The sequence below is a fragment of the Heptranchias perlo genome, chromosome 2, assembly GCF_035084215.1.
Source record: "Heptranchias perlo isolate sHepPer1 chromosome 2, sHepPer1.hap1, whole genome shotgun sequence".
Classification (NCBI taxonomy): Eukaryota; Metazoa; Chordata; class Chondrichthyes; order Hexanchiformes; family Hexanchidae; genus Heptranchias; species Heptranchias perlo.
Window position 1 is genome coordinate 133,612,435 of NC_090326.1, and position 23,006 is coordinate 133,635,440.

The 23,006-nt window shown below is 39.3% G+C and overlaps 1 protein-coding gene across 1 annotated transcript in view; it reads right to left on the reverse strand.

Annotated features, from left to right (window-relative positions):
* Window positions 1-7,346: 7,346 nt before the first annotated feature.
* The window catches only part of mkxa (mohawk homeobox a), a 51,815-nt gene continuing 36,155 nt past the window's right edge, over window positions 7,347-23,006 (reverse strand). Inside the window, exons 6-7 of the mRNA XM_067999107.1 lie at window positions 7,848-7,881; window positions 7,347-7,751 (exon numbers count right to left, since the gene is read on the reverse strand). Of these exons, the coding sequence (XP_067855208.1) occupies window positions 7,565-7,751; window positions 7,848-7,881 (221 nt within the window). The 3' untranslated portion in view covers window positions 7,347-7,564. The remainder of the gene's footprint in view (window positions 7,752-7,847; window positions 7,882-23,006) is intronic.

Sequence of the window (23,006 nt, forward strand, 5' to 3'; positions counted from 1 at the left end):
AAAATATATATTTTTTAAATGAACTATCTTTTATGTTACTTCCACCAGCATTAAACTGAAATGAAATACACACAGTGGCACAAATGCAATTTAGTGGAGCACATTAGAAAACTAATTTTTGAAATAATTTTTGTGCCAGTAGTGCAAGGAAATTATGTTTGGATGCATTTGAGGGAGCAGAATGAGCAGAATCAGCTTTATTATTACTATAAGACTTTTCTTTTGCTATTCCTAATGTTTTTTTTTCTCCTTAAGGTGGAATCACAACCACATATCTGGTCTGCACCCAAATCATAACTAGGTGCTTGACTTAGCAGAACTGACAGCCCGTTAGCTCAGTTTAATGCACTGGAAAAGAAAATGTATGATCCTTATGGAAAAATACTGGGAATTGTTTCAAAAATTGCTTTTGTTGCATTTGAAGCATAAAGATGGTATGACCACCAAAATATTGACGTCTGTGTGGGAATGTAAGAACTCTCCATGAAGTCCTTCCAATGGCTCACTGGGTAAGTGCACTATGTCTGGCACTAAACCACACAGAGCAGGAACGCCACAGGTTTGATTCCAGGATTGTGCTGAACTCCATGATTTCAGCCAGGGCAGCAGTTGAGGTTCTACATGTCGATGCAGCAAGTCTGGACTAAAGAGGAAAACTTTGGGCAGGGTTTCAGCACCTGATCATTATCCAATGACCCCTGCTGGAAGTAGTATGTGTGTGAATGCCATGTAAGGACACGATTGGGCTTGGCTGTGGTGGGTAAACAGCCTGCCAATACTCACTTTCAAAAGAAAGAAATAAAGAACTTGCATTTATATAGCGCCTTTCATGACCTGAGGATGTCCCAAAATGCTTTACAGCCAATGAGTATTGTGTACAACTTTGGCCTCCTTACCTAAGAAAGGATATACTTGCCATAGAGGGTGTGCAACGAAGGTTCACCAGACTGATTCCTGGGATAGCGGGATTGTTGTATGAGGAGAGTTGAGTAGTCTAGGCCTGTATTCTCTAGAGTTTAGAAGAACGAGAGGTGATCTCATTGAAACATACAAAATTCTTACAGGACTCGACGGGGTGGATGCAAGGAGGATGTATCCCCTGGCTGGGGAGTCTGGAACCAGGGGTCACAGTCTCAGAATAAGGGGTAGGCACTTTAGGACTGAGATGAGGAGAAATTTCTTCACTCAGAGGGTGGTGAATCTTTGGAATTCTCTACCTCAGAAAGCTGTGGAGGCTCAGTCATTGAGTACATTCAAAACAACGATTGATAGATTTCTCGATATTAAAGGCATCAAGGGATATGGGGATGGTGCAGGAAAATGGCGCTGAGGTAGAAGATCAGCCATGATCTTGTTGAATGGCAGAGCAGGCTCGAGGGACCGGATGGCTACTCCTGCTCCTATTTCTTGTGTTCTTATGTTCTTATGAAATCCTTCTTAAAAAATCTTGGATTTAAGCAATGGGTTCTTGAATGAGGTACAGGAGGGTGTCTGGAGCCTGTGGGAAAGCACCCCAGGAATTAATTAGTGGGTTCAAGAAGAGGAAAGACAGTTGGCTAAAAAAAACTTATAGCATCATGCTATCAGAATACAGAGACCATAGCAACTACTACAACAACAGCTTGCATTTATGTAGCACCTTTAACGTAGAAAAATGTCCCAAGAGGCATAAGCAGACTAAGACTTGTCAGCATAGGAGGTCATACCTCACTCATCTACTTGGAATAGGTTCCTAAACTAGTATATGAGGCTATCCAGTCAACAAAATTTACTTTTGATTTCCAGAGAGCCTTTGATAAAACTCCATGTGTATTTTAAAGAAATTGAAAGCTCATTAATTAATGGAAAATTGGCGAGCTACGTGGAAATCTGGCTCAGAAATAGAAAGCAGAAGGTGATGATAAATGGAAGAAGTTGTGTTGGGGGAGTTGGCAATGTCTAGCAGAGTTCCTCAGGGTTCTCTTCTAGGACCCTTTTAGTTCATACTATTCCTACATTTTTAAACTGCTGTAAAATTCGCTGATACCAAGTTATTTCGCCAGATGACAATTACAAGGGAGATAAACAGCATTGAAAGAGATCTGGACCAATTATTAAGGGGTAGGCAAAGTAACAACAGATAGATTTTAATGTCAGTGAATGTAAAGTGATGCATATGGAACAGAAAATTTCAAACCTGTACACGGTGAAACAGTTCAGGAAGGAAAATGATTACTAACTATACACTTAAAGTTCCCAATCATTTAAAGCTGGTATCAATAAATGTAATCAAATACTAAGTTGGATCTCAAGGACATGAGACTGTAAATCAAAAAAAGTTATTCTAGCCGTGTATAGTTTACTGGTGAGGCCACTTTTACATGTTATGTGCAATTTTAGGTGTATTGCCTTTTAAAGGACATAAAAGGTAGCCAAACTTAGTGGGAGGATAGAAGATTGGGAAGTCTTCAAAAGACAGCAAAAAGTAACTAAAGGATTGATTAAGAAAGGGAAGATAGATTATGAAATAAATTAGCAAAAAATATAAAAACAGATAGCAAGAGTTTCTATAGTTATATAAAAAGAAAAATGGTGGCTAAGGCAAACGTAGGTCCCTTAGAGGATGAGATCGGGAAATTAATGGTGGGAAACATGGAAATGGCAAAAATGCTGAACAAATATTTTGCTTCAGTCTTTACGGTAGAGGACACTAAGAATATCCCAACACTGGACAAACAGGGGGCTCTAGGGGGGGAGGAGCTAAATACGATTAAAATGACTAAGGAATTGGTACTCAGTAAAATAATGGGACTCAAGGCGGATAAATCCCCTGGACCTGATGGCTTACATCCGAGGGTCTTGAGGGAAGTGGCAGTAGGGATTGTGGATGCTTTGGTAATAATTTTCCAAAATTCTCTGGACTCAGCAAAGGTCCCGGCAGATTGGAAAACTGCTAATGTAACACCCTTATTTAAAAAGGGTAGTAGGCAGAAGGCTGGAAATTATAGACCAGTTAGCCTAACATCTGTGGTGGGTAAAATTTTGGAGTCTATTATTAAGGAGACAGTAGCACAACATTTGGATAAACATAATTTAATAGGACAAAGTCAGCATGGCTTTACGAAGGTGAAGTCATGTCTGACAAATTTGCTTGAGTTCTTTGAGGACATAACGTACAGGGTGGATAAAGGGGAACCAGTGGACGTAGTGCATTTAGACTTCCAGAAGGCATTCGACAAGGTGCCACATAAAAGATTATTGCTCAAGATAAAGAATCACTGGATTGGGGGTAATATTCTGGCATGGGTGGAGGATTGGTTATCTAACAGGAAGCAGAGAGTTGGGATAAACGGTTCATTCTCGGACTGGCAACCAGTAGCCAGTGCTGTTCCGCAGGGGTCGGTGCTGGGTCCCCAACTCTTTACAATCTATATTAACGATTTGGAGGAGGGGACCAAGTGTAACATATCAAAGTTTGCAGATGATACAAAGATGGGAGGGAAAGTGGAGAGTGAGGAGGACATAAAAAACCTACAAGGGGATATAGACAGGCTGGGTGAGTGGGCGGAGATTTGGCAGATGCAATACAATATTGGAAAATGTGAGGTTATGCACTTTGGCAGGAAAAATCGGAGAGCAAGTTATTATCTTAAAGGCGAGAAACTGGAAAGTACTGCAGTACAAAGGGATCTGGGGGTCCTAGTGCAAGAAAATCAAAAAGTTAGTATGCAGGTGCATCAGGTGATCAAGAAGGCCAACGGAATGTTGGCTTTTATTGCTCGGGGGATAGAATATAAAAACAGGGAGGTATTGCTGCAGTTATATCAGGTATTGGTGAGACCGCACCTGGAATACTGCATACAGTTTTGGTGTCCATACTTAAGAAAAGACATACTCGCTCTCGAGGCAGTACAAAGAAGGTTCACTCGGTTAATCCCGGGGATGAGGGGGCGGACATATGAGGAGAGGTTGAGTAGATTGGGACTCTACTCATTGGAGTTCAGAAGAATGAGTGGCGATCTTATTGAAACATATAAGATTGTGAAGGGGCTTGATCGGGTGGATGCGGTAAGGATGTTCCCAAGGATGGGTGAAACTAGAACTAGGGGGCATAATCTTAGAATAAGGGGCTGCTCTTTCAAAACTGAGATGAGGAGAAACTTCTTCACTCAGAGGGTAGTAGGTCTGTGGAATTTGCTGCCCCAGGAAGCTGTGGAAGCTACATCATTAAATAAATTTAAAACGGAAATCGACAGTTTCCTCGAAGTAAAGGGAATTAGGGGTTACGGGGAGCGGGCAGGAAATTGGACATGAATTTAGATTTGAGGTTAGGATCAGATCAGCCATGATCTTATTGAATGGCGGAGCAGGCTCGAGGGGCCGATTGGCCTACTCCTGCTCCTATTTCTTATGTTCTTATGTTCTTAAAATGTATTGATGGCTTGTTGAGGGATAACAGATAATTCCAAGAGTTATGGTTCTAAATTATGAGGTGATACTCAGAAAGTTGAACTTGAGCAAGGGCACGTGATCTAAGTCTTTACAATATTGAGAGGATATGAATGTAAACAAGCCATTTGTCTTGGACTGTGAGCACAGAACTGGAAGCCAGCAAGATTACAAGAACATCTTTTGCCTTCGAGTGGTGGATATGTAGAACCTACATGTCGTAAAGGCAGTTGATCGTCTGATGTCTGATGGGCAGCTCCTTCAAAAAGGAGATGGATAAATATCTGGTTGGGAATGGCATTGACCGTTGTAGGGGGTGAGTTTAGACCGATCAAAAACTCCAGGAACATGACGGTTATATAGTAGCTGGCATGCACTGAACGGTGGGGTTGGAGAGATAGCCTGAAGAATTTGCTTCATTTGTTCAAAGATCAGGAAGTTCCCTGAGGAGATTAAAAAGGGTAGGGTGGAGTTCATTACAGGTTGTAATATACCTGGTCTGTGGAAAGAAAGGCCGAATGCTCTTTTCTCATTTCATGCAGTTGCAGAGTGCTGTTATAAACAGTATTCCACAATGCCATCAAAAATCTGCAATTTTAAGAAGAATTTAAAAATGTATATGTAGAAATCATAAATGTCATGCACTTTATTGCTTATTATTGTGATAACTTATAAATTTGTATTAATATTTGCAATAAATTGCTTGCTGAACACATCAGAGCAATTAAACATATTCAGAAAAAGACTACACAATAAAAACAATCTTGGAACTATTATTTTGCTTGATTTGTGATATATTAAAAAATGACACTACCATAAAAAAAGCCTTTTTAAAGCAGCTTTCTTTTGTACATGCCAAAATACATAATTCAATTATCTGCTTTACACCTAAGAGCATATTACAAATTGCAACTTTTAACAGTTTGCACAAAAGGTATAAAAATATTTACAAATACCATCTCAAAATACATTATATTCATTGCACAAATAAAGGGAGCATGCTAGGAATGAAGTTGCACTGGGTGGCCCTAAAATATTACATTGGATTTTTTTACATTTTAAAAATAGGTAATAACATTTTTCTTTTTTAAAAAAGTACATATTAAAATTAATTCCTTTGATATTCCAGAATTTTGTACAAGTGATGTGTTTGGTAGATGCTCACCAGTACCTGAATGCCAGTTAAATTTAATGTTGAGAATATATTGGGAAAGTTGGCTCCCTGCAAATATTAAGATTAGAAAGTAAGCTTGAAAAAGTTCCCAGGCAGTCTTCTTAAACTCCACTTTTCACCGGCTGCAGTTATACTGAGGTAGGCGTGAAGCTGAAGAGAAGTGAGATTACCTTCTTAAGTCAGTTCTTATACACAAACAAGACACGTAGCCAAAACCGTTTCATCTGGCCACAAAATAAGCAGGATAACTGGCGTGTAAAGTAATTAGACCTTTGGGGACCACAGTAGCACACAACTTAAACATAGTGAGGTGGAATTTCCTGTGTATTTGCCCCTAGATACAAGTGTAAAGCAAAAAAAGATCTAAAAAGGCGTAAAAGGTCGAGGAACCTTGGTGTGAGTGTGCTACGCATGTAATTAGTCTACGTCCAAATTTCCTAGCTCTTTCAATCCATCTATCGATTCCCTAACCCCAAACACATCTTGGCTCATTATAATGGCTCCGCCCCCAGGCTAATGAGCCATGCACCATTTCCTGCAATTACACTGGTTCAAAACAGGTGTAAAAGGCCAGAATTTTAGGCACAGCAGTAATTTTTTTGATGTTTTATTGCTATTGAGACCTGCACTGTATTTTCTGTTTCTTTGAATGCATTTTTATTGCATCAGTATAAGTCACATTAAAAATTGAAAAGCTTCCACAATGACATGTTCTTAAGCTTGCTGTGCCTAATGTGCATGAGTGATAGTTAGACGGCTTGAAACTTTAATTTTCATACTTAAAAAAGGAATTTATGATGTGAATTTGGCCCTTTCCTCGGGCCCTGATTGTTTACGCTGATTTTCACTTGTTCACGCCCATTTTTATGTTCCAGCGTTTGTAATGAGATTGGCAGGAAATTTGGATGTAAATAGACATCGGCAAAATGGGCACATGATTGGGGGCAACTTTGGTTGTAACTTCCCAATTGCGCCCCCACAGGAAATTCCACTCCAGTCAGTGTACTGTGGACAGAGATAAACTCCTTGTGCCAGTTATTCTGTAATACTCAGCTTTCTATTTCTATATGTTATTATTGTATTAAGGGTAAGTTTGGGTATGAAATGAAAAAAAAACTAGTCCTTTACTGAGGCCAACTCACGCTGATATATTCTTTCATATTTTGAATTGACATTGGAATATTGTCACCCCGAAAAGCAATGGTTTGAGCATTGCTTAGCTATGGAACCTTCCAGCTTAACATTGGCTAATAATTCAGCACATTTGAATCCTGAGTGCAAAAGGTAGCTGCTTCTAATTAGATCACAGTTTAGATCTGTATGACATGCCAGTTGTCATGTGTTTTCAACACGTGTTTTCTGAGACAAAGCAACATCAACAGAGTGTGTCTACAGTCAAAATAAAGTGATATGCCAGAACAACCCCAATGTTTTTTTTCAGGACCACAATGTATATTCCTGTGTTGTCGACTTTTTTTTTGTTTTGTTTGTCAAATAAGAGCTTTACAGTACGGAACTGATCTTGTTATACAAAAGTACAATTTCACTGCGGTAGAAATGCTTTCAGTGTGCAACTTGTAGCTTATTGATATATTATTTATATTACATTATATTCATGCCGACAGCATCAACATGACATGTCAAAGATTAATTTGAGTAATATAAAATAAGTTAATACTTTGATAGAAATTGTACTGTTTTAACAATTTACAGTCAGTCCTTGTTAAAAAAAAATAAGCTGGCCAACAACAGCAGAAATACATGTGCAATTACAAAAGATTTAAAAACTGCTGAAAGATCCTAAATATATTAATAAACATAAGATTAGATTAAAAAAAAGATTTGTTCTAAACTGGCCTCGGGAGCCAGGAGTCAGCATTTGGTTGCAGCATTTTTTTTTAATATATACATGGAATGTTTTTGCTTCTGAAATGTCTTAAGTCATGTATGTAATCTTTTTCTTTAAAATGGTTTACCCGGTGAAATTTTCAAAGTCTTAATTTCAGAAATATGTGAAGACTTTTGAATGATACAGCTGGTTGTTCCTTGTATTTTGTCTTTTGCTTGTGCCAGGTTTGTTAAGGCCATGGCTGCGTTAATTTCCTTCCAGTAGGTTTCGTCTTTGGAAGTTTCCTTTGTCTTTGGGCCACTGAAAGAAAAATGGAAAATGGCAGTTTAGTCTGCAAGTTAAACTGACATTAGCAATTTCCAACGCTGCAGGTAGAATGTTCCGGAATTCACTAACCTGGTTAATCTGTTCGGTCCCTGCTCCACTGTCTCTGATAACAAAAGAGAAGAAAGTTATTTTTTCCCTTATAAACCAAACCAGCTGAAAGAATACTCTTTTTTCCTGTTACATTTTGAAGAGCTGTCGGTGCTAACAAAGCGTAGAAAAAAAGAAGAATTTTAAGAACGGTTTCCCTTTCCTTTTCTCCTTCAATTCTACAAGATCGTTTGCACTGCTGCCCATTCCAGTGGAAGAGCACTCTGCCCTATGAAGGTGATGGAACACTGCACAAAGTCAACTGAAAGTAAATGATTCTCAGGTTTGCTGTAATTCTGGGGAGCTGATTTAGAATGGATCTTCTAGACCTGATCTCACTTTCTCTTTTCAAAGCCCGTTTTCATTCTGCGTCATTGGTTGCGACATGGAGGTTCAGTTTGCCTTTCCTAGTGTGACACCTGATCTGACTTCCTGTTTACAGATAAACTTTGGTTTGCAGTGAAGCCGTTTCTGCTTCTCTGTGATGCTAAAGTTGGTGCATAAATGCAACGTGAATCTAATATCAAAGTGCTCTCTGGATTGGTCTATAGGGCTGCAGTTATACTACCTGATTGTAACTGGTATCTGTTCAGCATGATGTGCAGCCCAGAAGATCTGATTCATACTGCTGGCTTCACACTGCTCGCTGACCAGGGCAAATAGAGCTCTGCACATCAGCATCCAAATACCAGTTAAACTTTACTGTTGACAAGCCAATGACACAGTCAGCTACCAGTAACCTGCTAACATTAATCATAGAATCATGCAGCACAGAAGGAGGCTACTCGGCCCTTCGTGCTCGTGTCGGCTCTTTGAAAAATCTATCCAATAGTCCCACTCCCCTGCTCTCTCCCCATAACCCTACAAGTTTATCCGTTTCAAGTCTATATCCAATTCCATTTTAAAAGTTACCATTGAATTTGCTTCCACCACCATTCAAGCAGTGCATTCCTGTGCATTAATAACTTTAAAAATGAAGTTTGAAAAGATGCCAGTTGGTTGTTCTGAGTGCCTAGGAAATACTTTTAGTTCACTTTGCACTGGTTGCATTAATAATAAGTATTAACACTTCCATTTGTATAGGGTCTTTCATATTGAAATGTTTTAAACTGCAGCACCTATAATTATGTAACTAAATGTTATACCGCAGTTTGTGCACAACCAAAGTGGTTTCAGATTACATCCTAAATTTGATTTGGGTGACTTTGCACTGGAATTATACCACACACTTTACATCTATGTGATAAGTCAAAACCAATTCACATCAATGCAAAATGGCCTGTAGATTGTACAAGAGATAGGAATAGGATTGACAGTTTCAATTTCAACCATTGTAAAATAATTCATGTGACCTCACTGAAACCAGATATAAGAACGTACACTTGAAGGCACTGTATTTTCACACTGCCCACTGAAAATAATTCCTACTATCCAAAAGGTGAATGTTCTGATCCTGTTCAATGTACCACATAATAATACTTGTCCACACTGGGTAGATCAGTGATGGCTCACGGTCACTTCATCAGGGAATAAGGCAATTTCAGAAAGGAAATGCTCAATGTTCCTTGTTAATTGAGTTATACAGTTATTATAATGGTAAGAGAGGCTCTGATTAGCCCACTGTTTACAGACAGAAACCTAATCTTATGACTTATTGATGTTAGAGAACCAGAGGGAGTCTGGAACAGCTGGATAAGAATTAGCTCCTTTCAATTCCTAAACTATTCATCCACAAAAGGTCAAGAAGTGCCATGTCTGCACTTACACTGGTGAAATATGTGGCTCATTATAGGTCATCTACTGTGTAACAATTTAGGCTAAATGTTTGCGCAGGTTTATCCAGATCTTCTTTTACCATCAATAGAGGAAATATATGGATTGATATAACTCTGTGATGGTTATATTTGATTCTTTAACCTAAATTGCTTGAAGATTCAAATTAATTTGAAATAAACATATACAGACTTGTACAGAGAACTCTAGGGTAGCAGGTGAAAATAATTACTGTTCATAGACCAATACCTGATTCCTTGTAGACCAATCCATATAATCTCTCTGTAATATTATAAAACTTTCATATGTATGCTGTTCCTGTCTATCACGCTTCAGTTATCACACAGTTTTATAGAATCATAGAATTATAGAAAGGTTACAGCATGGAAGGAGGCCATTCGGCCCATCGAGTCCGTGCCAGCTCTATGCAAGAGCAATCCAGCTAGTCCCACTACCCCGCCCTATCCCCGTAGCCCTGTAAATTTTTTCCTTTAAAGTACTTATCCAATTCCCTTTTGAAGGCCATGATTGAATCTGCCTCCACCACCCCCTCGAGCAGTGCATTCCAGATCCTAACCACTCGCTGTCTAAAAAAGTTTTTCCTCATGTCACCTTTGGTTGTTTTGCCAATCACCTTAAATCTATGTCCTCTGATTCTTGACACTTCCGCCAATGGGAACAGTTTCTCCCTATCTACCCTATCTAGACCCTTCATGATTTTGAATACCTCTATCAAATCTCCTCTCAACCATCTCTGTTCCAAGGAGAACAACCCCAGCTTCTCCAGTCTATCCACGTAACTAAAGTCCCTCATCCCTGGAATCATTCTAGTAAATCACTTCTGCACCCTCTCTAAGGCCTTCACATTTTTCCTAAAGTGCGGTGCCCAGAACTGGACACAATACTCCAGTTGTGGCCGTACCAGTGTTTTATAAAGGTTCATCATGACTTCCTTGCTTTTGTACTCTATGCCTCTATTTATAAAGCCAGGATCCTGTATGCTTTTTTAACCACTTTCTCAACCTGCCCTGCCACCTTCAATGATTTGTATACATATACCCCCAGATCTCTCTGTTCCTGTACCCCTTTTAGAATTGTGCTCTCTAGTTTATTTTACCTCTCCTCATTTTTCCTACTGAAATGCATCACCTTGCATTTTTCTCCCTTAAATTTCATCTGCCACGTGTCCGCCCATGCCACCAGTCTGTCTATATCCACTTCAAGTCTATCACTATCCTCCTCACTGTTTACTACCCTTCCAAGTTTTGTATCATCTGCAAATTTTGAAATTGTGCCCAAGTCCAAGTCATTAATATATATCAAGAAAAGCAGTGGTCCCAGCACTAACCCCTGGGGAATATCACTGTACACCTCCCTCCAGTCCGAAAAACAACCGTTCACCACTACTCTCTGTTTCCTGTCACTTAGCCAATTCTGTATTCATGTTGCTACTGCCCCGTTTATTCAATGGGCTGCAATCTTAGAATCATAGAATTATAGAAAATTTACTGCGCAGAAGGAGGCCATTCGGCCCATCATGTCCGTGCCAGCCGAAAATGAGCAACCCAGCCTAATCCCACTTTCCAGCTCATGGTCCGTAGCGTTGTAGGTCACAGCATTTCAGATGCACATCCGGGTACTTTTTAAATGAATTGAGGGTTTCTGCCTCTACCACCCTTTCAGGCAGAGTTCGAAACCCCTACTACTCTCTGGGTGAAAAAAAATTTCCTTATCTCCCCACTAATCTTTCTACCAATCACTCTCTGCTAAGGGAAATAAGTCCTCTCTGCTAAGGGAAATAGATCCTTCCTATCCACTTTATCTAGGCTCCTCATAATTTTGTATGCCTCAATTAATTCACCCCTCAGTCTCCTCTGTTCCAAAGAGAACAACCCGAGCGTATCCAATCTTTGCTCATAGCTAAAATTCTCCAGTCCTGGCAACATCCTTGTAAATCTCCTCTGAACCCTCTCTAGCGCAATTACATGCTGCCTGTAATGTGGTGACCAGAACCGTACACAGTACTCAAACTGTGGCCTAACCAGTGTTTTATACAGTTCCAGCATAACATCCCTGCTCTCATATTCTATGCCTTGGCTAATAAAGGAAGGTATTCCATAAGCCTTCTTAACCACCTTATCTACCTGTCCTGCTACCTTCAGGGATCTGTGGGCATGCACTCCAAGGTCCTTCACTTCCTCTACACCTTTCAGAATCCGCCCATTTAATGTGTACTCCCTTGCCTTGTTTGTCCTTCCCAATTGCATTACCTCACACTTCTCCGGATTGAATTCTATTTGCCACTTTTCAGCCCACCTGACCAGTCCATTGATATCTTCCTGCAGTCTACAGCTTTCCTCCTCACTATCAACCACACGGCCAATTTTTGTATCATCTGCAAACTTTTTAATCATGCCCCCCTACATTTAAGTCCGAATCATTAATATATACCACAAAAAGAAAAGAACCTAGTACTGAGCCCTGCAGAACCCCACTGGAAACAGCCTTCCAGTCATAAAAACACCTGTCGACCATTACCCTTTGCTTCCTGCCACTGAGCCAATTTTGGATCCAACTTGCCACTCTCCCTTGGATCTCATGGACTTTTACTTTTTTGACCAGTCTGCCATGTGGGACCTCGTCAAAAACCTTGCTATAATCCATGTAAACTACATGAAATGCATTACCCTCATCGACCCTCCTTGTTACCTCTTCAAAAAATTCAATCAAGTTAGTCAGACACGAACTTCTCTTAATAAATCCATGCCAACTGTCCTTGATTAGTCTGTGCCTTTCTAAGTGACGGTTTATCCTGTCCCTCAGAATTGATTTCAATAATTTGCCCACCACCGAGGTTAGGCTGACTGGCCTATAATTACTCGGTCTATCCCTCGCTCCCTTTTTAAACAATGGTACAATGTTAGCAGTCCTCCAATCCTCCGGCACCACACCTGTATCCAGTGAGGATTGGAAAATGATGGTCAGAACCTCTGCTATTTCCTCTCTTGCTTCTTTTAACAGCCCAGGATACATTTCATCCAGCCCTGGTGATTTATCTACTTTCAAAGATGCTAATCCCCTTAATACTTCCTCTCTCACTATGTTTATCCCATCCAATATTTCACACTCCTCCTCCTTAACTACACTGTCTGCATTGTCCCTCTCTTTTGTGAAGACGGATACAAAGTATTCATTAAGAACCATACCCACGTCTCCCGCCTCCATACATAGGTTACATTTTTCGGTCTCTAATAGGCCCTACTCTTTCCTTAGTTATCCTCTTGTTCTTAATGTATTTATAAAACATTTTTGGGTTTTCCTTGATTTTACTTGCCAATATTTTTTCATGCCCTCTCTTTGCTTTCCTAATTTCCATTTTAATTTCACCCCTGCACTTTTTATACTCCTCTAGGCTTTCTGTAGTATTGAGTTCTCGGTGTCTGACATAAGCTTTCCTTTTCTGCTTTATCTTACCCTGTATGCTCCTTGACATCCAGGGGGCTCTAGGTTTGGCAGTCCCACCTTTTTCTTTGTGGAAACATGTTTACTCTGCACCCCTTGAATCTCCCCCTTGAATGCCTCCCACTGCTCTGACATTGATTTACCTTCAAGTAACTGTTTCCAGTCCACTTTTGCTAAATCACTTCTTAGCTTAGTAAGATTGGCTTTTCCCCAATTGAGAACTTTAACTCCTGTTCTATCTTTGTCCTTTTCCATAATTATGCTAAAACTAACTGAATTATGATCACTACCACCAAAATACTCTCCCACTGATACTCCTTCCACCTGCCCAGACTCATTTCCTAAAACTAAATCCAGAACTGCCCTCTCTCTTGTTGGGCTTGCTACGTATTGGCTAAAAAAGTTCTCCTGAATGCAATTAAAAAATTTTGCGCCCTCTATACCCTTCACACTGTTTGTGTCCCAGTTAATATTAGGGTAGTTGAAATCCCCTACTATTACTGCCCTGCTGCTTTTGCACTGCTCAGAAATTTGCCTACATATTTGCTCTTCTATCTCCCTCTGAATGTGTGACTGCCCCTTTTTTTGTTCCTTAGCTCAACCCATATGGCCTCATTTGATGATCCTTCTAACATATCATCCCTCCTCACAGCTGTAATTGTTTCTCTAACCAAAATTGCCACCCCCTCCTCCTTTTTTATCCCCCTCTCTATCTCGTCTGAAAAACCTGTAATCAGGAACGTTGAGCTGCCATTCCTGCCCCTCTTTAAGCATGTTTCTGTAATAGCTAAGATATCATACTGCCACGAGTCTATCTGTGCCCTCAGCTCATCTGCCTTATTTCCTATACTTGCACTGAGGTAAATATATTTAAGGACTGCCAAACTCCCTTGCTAACCTTTGTTTCCTCTGGCTTCCTAAGTCACTTAAGAATTTTCTGCCTTCTATCTCCAGTTCTGATTCTGTCCCATCTGAATCTACGCTCAGGTTCCCATCCCCCTGCCAAGCTAGTTTAAACCTCCCCAACAGCACTAGCAAACCTCCCCACAAGGATATTGGTCCTGGCCCTGTTGAGTTGCAACCCGTCCAGCTTGTACAGGTCCCACCTCCCCCAGAACCGATCCCAATGCACCTGGAATCTAAAGCCCTCCCTCCTGCATCATGCACCTCTTGCATCTTGATGATAAGCCTATCATGCAGCACTTTATCAAACACCTTTTGAAAGTCCATATACACCACATCAACTGCATTGCCCTCATCTACCCTCTCTGTTACCTCATCAAAAAACTCTATCAAGTTAGTTAAACACGATTTGCCTTTAACAAATCCGTGCTGGCTTTACCTAATCAATCCACACTCGTCCAAGTGACTGTTAATTCTGTCCTGGATTATCGTTTCTAAAAATTTCCCCATCACCGAGGTTAAACTGACTGGCCTGTAGTTGCTGGGTTTATCCTTACACCCTTTTTTGAACAAGAGTGTAACATTTGCAATTCTCCAGTCCTCTGGCACCACCCCCGAATCCAAGGATGTTTGATGTTAACGTTTATGCAAGTTTCTGTGATATATTTGAAAAAAAGTTTGAATAAATGAGGGTGACATTTGGAGTCTACAGAGAAAACATGCAGGAACACAACATGCTGCAGCCAGAATGTCTGCACCTTCTTAATGACCCTTGAATGAACTGACCCAGTGTGTACTTATCAAATAGACTTTGCAGCCTTAAAGAGACACTTCAGCAGAAGACTAGTACATTATGATTTGCAATGTATAAGGTTCCTATCTTTATAAAATAGAACACCCTCTGTTTTCCCATGAGCAATGCCACGGGAAATCTTACGGCAACATTATAATGGTTTTGAGTCACACTTTAAATGTGTCCATAGTGCAAAATAATCTATCACACTATTGAATTGGCTCAAATTTCAAACCCTTTGACATATACAACAACAACATGCATTTATATAGCGTCTTTAACGTAGTAAAACGTGCCAAGGCACTTCACAGGAGCGTTATCAAACAAAATTTGACACCGAGCCACATAAGGATATATTAGGACAGGTGACCAACAGCTTGGTCAAAGATCCAGGTTTTGAAGAGCGTCTTAAAGGAGGAGAGAGAGGTAGAGAAGCAGTTGATGCTTGCTCAATTGTTAATTTTGAATCTGAGATTGATAGATTTTTGTTAACTAAAGGTATTAAGGGATATGGGGCTACGGCAGGTATATGGAGTTAGGTTACAGATCAGCCATGATCTCATTGAATGAGAGGCTAAATGGCCTACTCCTGTTCCTATGTTCCTATGAGAGATTTAGGGAGGGATTTCCAGAGGGTAGGGCGTAGGCAGCTGAAGGCATGGCTGCCATGGGTGGAGTGATTAAAAACTGAACTTCCATTGTATTCTACGGCTCATCATGAGCAATGCTGCAGGAGATCCATCAATGATGGGTGAATTGCTGAGGTTTTGTTGCTTTGTGAATTTTGTGTTTATCATGATAAGAGAGGGCATTGTTGATGCATAGAAAATAGTTTCTCATTTTTGCATCCACTGTCAGCACCGAGCACTCACCATCCAGGTGTAGCACATACCTGATACAGGAAATCTCCTTTACATTGACACAACAATATGATTTCATTCTGATTTCAGGAGAAGCTTTCAAGCACACCAGTGTGCTACTTCCATTTATCACCCAGCCACCCTTGCTATTGCACTGAGTGAGATTGACAACTTAATTCTTATTGGTGTCAAATTATGGGCTGAGTTGCGCTGTAAATTTGAGTCCACTGGAAGTTTGGTTAGGACTATCTTTTCATTTAGGACTGTTAACAGTTCTCAGAGAGAGTAGAGGGGTCTGGACTGAATTCAAACCCAGGTTCCAGATTGAAAGAACAATGTTCTAAGCCACTACACCACACTGTGATCTATCAGCTGTGTAATTTATATCAGAAGTCAGGTGGATTTGTCGCTTCAGCAAATTATTCACTGGTAACATTACTAGGAATATTTTAAACCTAGGAATAACTTGTGTTATCAACATGAAAATACCTAATGTGCTTGACATTCCTTTGCTCATGATTTTAACCTGGTAACATTTTATTAGTATTTGTAAAAAAAATCGCAAACATTAATTTCTCAGCTTTAGTCCCTTATGCACTATTTTCAATATTTTTAAGACCAGTATTCTAATAACATCACAAAAACCAGTCTGTATAATTGAAACCAGGTTACAGCAATTTTAAAGTCATTATCTGTTTAGTCCGATCAGGCAGCACTGGCATCAACCAAACGTTTTCCAGTCTGGCTCAGTTCTCCACAGCTGGGTCCACTGTACTTTTTCTAACTGTGTCTACTTTAATCTATATCTCATGCACGCACACCAGCAGCCAAATATATTGTACACAGAAACATTTTTAACAGAACTAACTTCAGCTAACACGTTATTAGGAATAATTTTAAATATATTCTACTTTATTAACATAAAAGCAGTCCAAGGTTTATAATGGTATTATAAGTGGGTTATCTTGTTAAAAATAGTCCTCTTTGATCATTTACATTTTTCATAATTGAACACTATGTGAACATAACAGGCCAAGCTATTTCTGGTACTTTACAATGGCAATGTTTCCCGAACCTCGTTTTAATTAATAGCTTTTTTTTTCATTCCTTTTTAAATGAAAGCCAAACACCGTCTATCTAAATCAGCATAACTTGATAATTCATTCAAGGTATTATTGAGGGGTAGAATGTATTGAAAGTGATTCACAGTCCAGATCCAGATCATGTCCATGAAGAATGGTACGGCAGAGGGATGTCTTGTGCAGAGGCTATCAAACGATGCTGAACAAAACTGTGTCAGGTTTTCAAAGGACACATCTTCTTTGTGTTAGATGGATGTTTCAGAAATAGGCGAATTACCAGCAAACAAATGTGGATGTTGGTCATATTGGTCATCTGGTGCAGACTCATTTTCCAAACATTCACTTTCATCTCCATTTAATTGATAGCCAATTTTTTAAAAATTTATTTTTTTAGGTACGAAAGCCAAACACTGCCTGAGTCAACACAGCACAATAATTAACTCCAGACAGATATATGATCAAAGGGTACTATTCAGTCCTGGTAGTGAGATGCGATTATCATTAAACAAACCCACTCTATAAATGGTACAAGGAGAGCTGATGTTCAGCACACAAATTCAAATATAACATGGGGGTAAACTGTGACTGAGTTTCAAAGGACACATCATCCTTATATTACCTTTATATATTTCAGAAACAGGCAGAGTGCCAGTACTAACATAGCTGTAGATGTTAGTCATCTGACATCGACTCATTTTACAAACATTCACTTTCACTGAATGCTGGAGAAACAAAAGCCAGAAGTGACAGTAGTTGACAGCTGGGCTGAACTTTCTTCATTCTATTTTTTTAAAAGATTGTTTAACCAGTAGGCATTTGAAATATATATATAATATATATGTATACACATACATACATTCTCCTCTGGTAAAGTGCCTCCATGCTGGGATCATGCATCAAAACAATGTGGGTCCACTACTTGTGATTTTCTGATGCACATTCATGCCAGATGAAGTACCTTGCCCCAGGTGAGGACTCGGAAAATCTGAATTTTTTTTGGCCCCCTCCTTGTTACAGAATCTAGATAAAATTCCTTCACTGCACTTCACATTTTGCTTGGCTTTAAGGGATTGTGTTAGCAAGATCCAACTATATGCCATCCAATTTAATAGCATGGATTTTAGAAAGTTATAGTCCAGCAGAATTACAAAATCATTAGCTAATAAATAGTTAGCAGTGAGAATCAATAATTAAGCATCTTGCCTACTGAGAACAGCTGTTATAAATGTGCTTGTTCCTGATGAGTTACAGATCATGTTTGTCAGTGGAAAAGATGACTAATCAAGAAATTATAATTTTACAAGAGAAAAGTAAAATGTTTAATTCAGTCCTACAACAAATCTTCCATGATAAAGGAACCTTATTTACTTGATTTTGCTTAATTATTTAATCTTTTAGTAGTAGTGGGACTGTAAGCTGTCCATTCTAGTTAACTTCCTAGTTATGCCTTTTCTTAACTGTTAAGTTTTATTTATGTGACATGTAAAATGATAACATTTATTATTAGTCATTGTAAAGCTTTAAGTTCAACTTAAGGTTAGTATGTAAAATTTTACAGTATCTTCACAGAATGTGTCAGAAATGAATATTTGGTAGGTTGGTATAACACGGACTGACAGAAACAGTATGAAACCATGTATAAAGTAGAAAAAAGCAAAAACATTTTAGGAGCTTTTTTAGTGCATGCAGGGTTCTTTTAGCAATGGGAATTAGAAGTGAAGGGCTTCTCTTTGTCTTTTACACCTGAAGAATGAACATGTGTGGCCTTGACAAGCCAAGTATAATAATAAGGCCCTATAAGATTAGTCAGAAATATTGACTTTATTCTTTTCCTCTGAATAGTTCTTTGACTCTTGCTGACATGGATGGTTGCCAAATAATATAAAAATGAGGAAACTTAGCAAATAAGGGAAAAGGTACTAAAGTGCCTAGTAGGGGAATTCCTAACATAGAATATACATTAATGCATGATTTGGCTGAGAAAAAAACTGGAGAATGCAATGGAATTCTCCACTACAGGATTCCAATGAAATTCATACAGGCGCTCAACAAAAGATCTTCAGTTTTCCATTTGAAAAAAGCTGTGAAATATCCAACTCTATCTTAACCCTCCATATGTCTAAATACTTGTTCTAAGGAGCTTAGTTCTTGACAAGTTATGTGATCTTGGAGTTTCATTTTATGGTGGAACTACAGATAATTGCAGGAGAAAGAAAACCTAAGGCAGTACTTTCCCCTTAGAGAAGACCTGAGAGGAATAATTCTCCCACACGTATATTTTATTATTAAAAACATATCCAGACCACATCTCCTGCACTGATTTGAATTTGGACGAGCTACAATATATCTGCAACCAGAGTGAAACAAACTTTAAAAATTTCCCAAGTGGTCTTTCTGAACTTCATTTTTAACATTTTTAGTGTTAGTGAGGTGCTGATAGGATAGTCAGCTATTTACTAACATTAAAAATTTAACCGGCATTTTGATTCGATGAGTTGGTGCTTGACAGTATGGTATTGTAGTTGTTAAATTACTGGATTGGTAATTCATAGGCCTGGACTAATAATCCAGAGAACGTGAGTTCAAATCCATCATGGTAGTTTGAGAATTTGAATTCAGTATAAGAAAATCTGGAAATAAAAAGCTGGTATCAATAAAAGTCTCTATGAAGCTGTCGGATTGTCGTAAAAATCCAACTGGTTCACTAATGTCCTTTAGGGAAGGAAATCTGCCGTCCTTGCCTGATCTGGCCTATATGTGACTCCAGTCCCACACCAATTTGGTTGACTCTTAACTGCCCCCAGTTGTATCGAACCACTACCAGTGCTTCAAGAAGAAGGTTCACCGCCACCTTCTCAGAGTAACTTGGGTGAGTAATAATTGCCAACCTAGCCAGTGATGCCCACATCTCGAGAATGAATTCAAAAACATAAACACGAAGAGCTCTGGATGCCTAGCCAGAGAGCAATGTGGAGCCACCATCTCAAACCAGTACCTGAAGTATGACAGCACTATTACTGGCTCACATCCGATCTTTTAACACAGAGATCAGTTTGACTGAAAAAGTCTGATAATTATCCTTGCTAGAACAAATTTAGTACAATAAAAAGTCCAGCAGGGCTTTAATGTTGTTAAAACTGTTAACAATTATATAAAAATATGTTTTAACTGCATAATTGCAGTGGCCTGGTGATTTTTTGATGTGTAATAAATTCTATTTGCCATGAGTTTGTTAACGAGCAAACAGTTCTGTTTGCAATGGCAAGTTGCGATAAGTTCAAGTTTGACTCTTATCTTTATGGGTTGTTTATTATGTCAGGATTGTGTGAGAGGAATTGCTCTCTCCAGTAACAGGGGATAAAAGGTGATGTTGCAAGGCATCTATATTTTGACTCTGACAAGGCGTGACTGAAGAAAGGTGTGTAAGAAAAATGCAACTGAGATCAAAGAACAGGGACTTCACCGGGAGCATGTTTAAATTGGACAAGTTTTAACAGTAAAGCTGTGAGAGAAATATTAAGTGTCCAGTAAAGAGTGGGCCCACAACATTGTTGATAAAATTCTCATAGGGTGAATCCTGGTCAGCAGAGGAGAATACTCTGAAGGAGAGGATGTAGGCAGAATATCACTGCTTTGGCCTAATCTTAGTTGCCATTCCGTCACCTGTGAAAATATTTTCTTAGTGTGATTGTTTGTTCCTACAACATAATTTGGAAGGTGGAGAAGAAGAGTCAAGTATCCAAGATCTACATACAGGACTGAAACCTCTTAGTGGAGGTAAAAGGTGAAGGAGGGCTGCAAGTTCTCTGACAAACCTTGAAGAAGGGATGGGACTAGGTAATTCACCATTGCATTTGAGGAAAACAGTTTATTGATGAAAACATTGTTAACTGAAGTTATCTTACAGTGCAATGGTGGATAACCATTCAAATAAAGTGCTCAAATTTGGGCTGTTCCTCCCTAATACTAATCTGATAGTAGATACACACCAAGGCTGAGGGCCTCCAGCAGAACCTGTCAAAGATCAAAAGAACTTGGTGAACTGTCAGAGCAGTTGGCTCAGTCAAATTTGTGCTGGACAAGTACAAATTACATTCAAGATTTGATAGTGTTTAACATTAGGATGCTACGGTATAAAGTAGATAAAGAACCGTTTTTAAGCTCCCTTAAAAGGAAGAGAGAATTGATTTTGCAAAGAATTGTAGGGTGCCCGATTTTCTAACAGATGATTTTGGGACAAATAATGAGGCCACGTTATCGCCATGTGTCACCTCATTTTAATAGTTAAGTGCAATTATAAACTGTCCATTGCCAAATTTGATATCTTCTGGCAAGGCTCCAACCACAGTTTGAGCGCCATCCAGAAAAACTGGATACAGGGGTGTACTGAGGCCTTGCTTCTTAAAGGAAGATAGTAGATTTTTGGTAACTAATTTTGAAGCTGAAGTATGCTTCTTAATGGGAGAACATTTTTGATGACTTTCTTTTAGTCTTTCCATTTTTTTTATGTACCCTTTACTGTATTTTGCTCCATGCATCAGTTGGTTTTGTTGGGCAGTCCTTGATTTTTGCATTTCTGGTTTTTCTTCCCTAATACTTTGCTATATTATTTCTGGTTGCTGCTGGCTTCAACATTGTACCTTAGAAAGAGGGGCATGCGGAGCCTTAATTTTGCCAAAATCCCAAAATCAGGGCTTGGACGTAAATAAACATCCTGATAAAATAGAACGCAGATTAGGGCTTCAGAAGAATCCCAATCAGCTACTTCAAATAGGACCTTGTTCTTCATGTCTTATTTTATTTTGCCCACACTTTCCTTTCTAGGTCCACTTTGATTATACACCATTTACTAACTACAAGGATAGGCAAACAAGTTGGTCTAATGTCTCTGCCTGGTCTGTAGCTGGTCACCAAGATCTACCGAAGAGTAGACCAGGTTGACTTTCTCCATTTGTCTATTGCTTTCACTGTAGAAAGCCTGACATCTGCTTGACATCGCACATTGGCAGCCCAGCCGAGATCTGGAATACACTACGTCTCGCAATCCCATATTCAACTTTGGCACATTCACATCTTCTGAATAAAAGAAACATATCCTGATTAAGAGATTGCATCAAAATTCTGGAACACTGACTGTCTGAAACTCTGCATACTGCAGGCAGGGGTAACAAGGAGCTGTTAAACAGATATACTATTAACAAGATTAACTGTTAAATCTTCAAGGAAACAAGGAGTAGATTAAACAGAACAGTGAAATATCTACATCTCATAAACTATCTGTAAATAAGATGAATGATAAGGTATGTGAAAAGATTCTGAGTAAGCAATTGAAGGTGGTACATCTGGCTGAAAGAGAGCAAACTCTGTGGCCAGTCTGATAGTAATGTCCACCTATAGTGGTAGACAGGCAGAAGTGACCTATGAGAGTAGTACTGAGTTCAGCATCCATGAATTCAGAATATGGAATGGGGAAACATGTATGCCTCTGGTTCAAGGCTTTGTGGAGGCAGTCATAATGGGAAGCCTGAGTCCAGTGGTAGTGTGGTATTGACTGGAGAAGCAATGGGATCCCAAACTAAAGTTTCCCCACATAGACTTCAAGAGAAAAGGATTCCACCCTGAGTTAACTTTCTCTAGAGAAGGTATTTAGAACTGAATTCTGTTGGGCATGCAAGTTAGGAATCAAGTTATCCCCTGCTCTGGAATCTGGACTAGCCAAGTCTTGGGTAGATCTTATGACCCTTTCTGTTGCATAGATAGTCACCAGTTATCTGTTAGGATCTGAAGATGTGCACCATGTGATAACTTCAGCAGAAGGGAACTTGAATGCTGTGAAATGTTCTAATTGTACATATAAAGCCTCTTCTCTTATGAAGATTTAAAAATCCTGGAAGTTGGAGTCACAAAGCAGGGCACTGTTACCTCCTGCTTATGGAAAAGTTATGGGAAGAAGGAAAGGAACTGGTGCATCAGTCAACAGCATTTCTTAGCCTTTAGTGGTAGTTTCTTGAATGATCCGTTACTACCCCTCCTGCACAGTTATAATGGTTCTAGAGATTCCACTGATCAAATAAAAAGGGCCAAAATAAATGGAATCTGGAATGGCCCTAAGTGATACAATGAATGAGGTTGGGAGCCTTAGCTTCTCTATATAGGTGTGGGGGCAAAATAGAAAGAAACATCTTTTTCCCCCGAGGGTTCAGTTTGTTAAAGCAGTGAGTAGCTAAGCCATGAAGACCAGAAAAGTCCCAGATTTGATCCTTAGTCT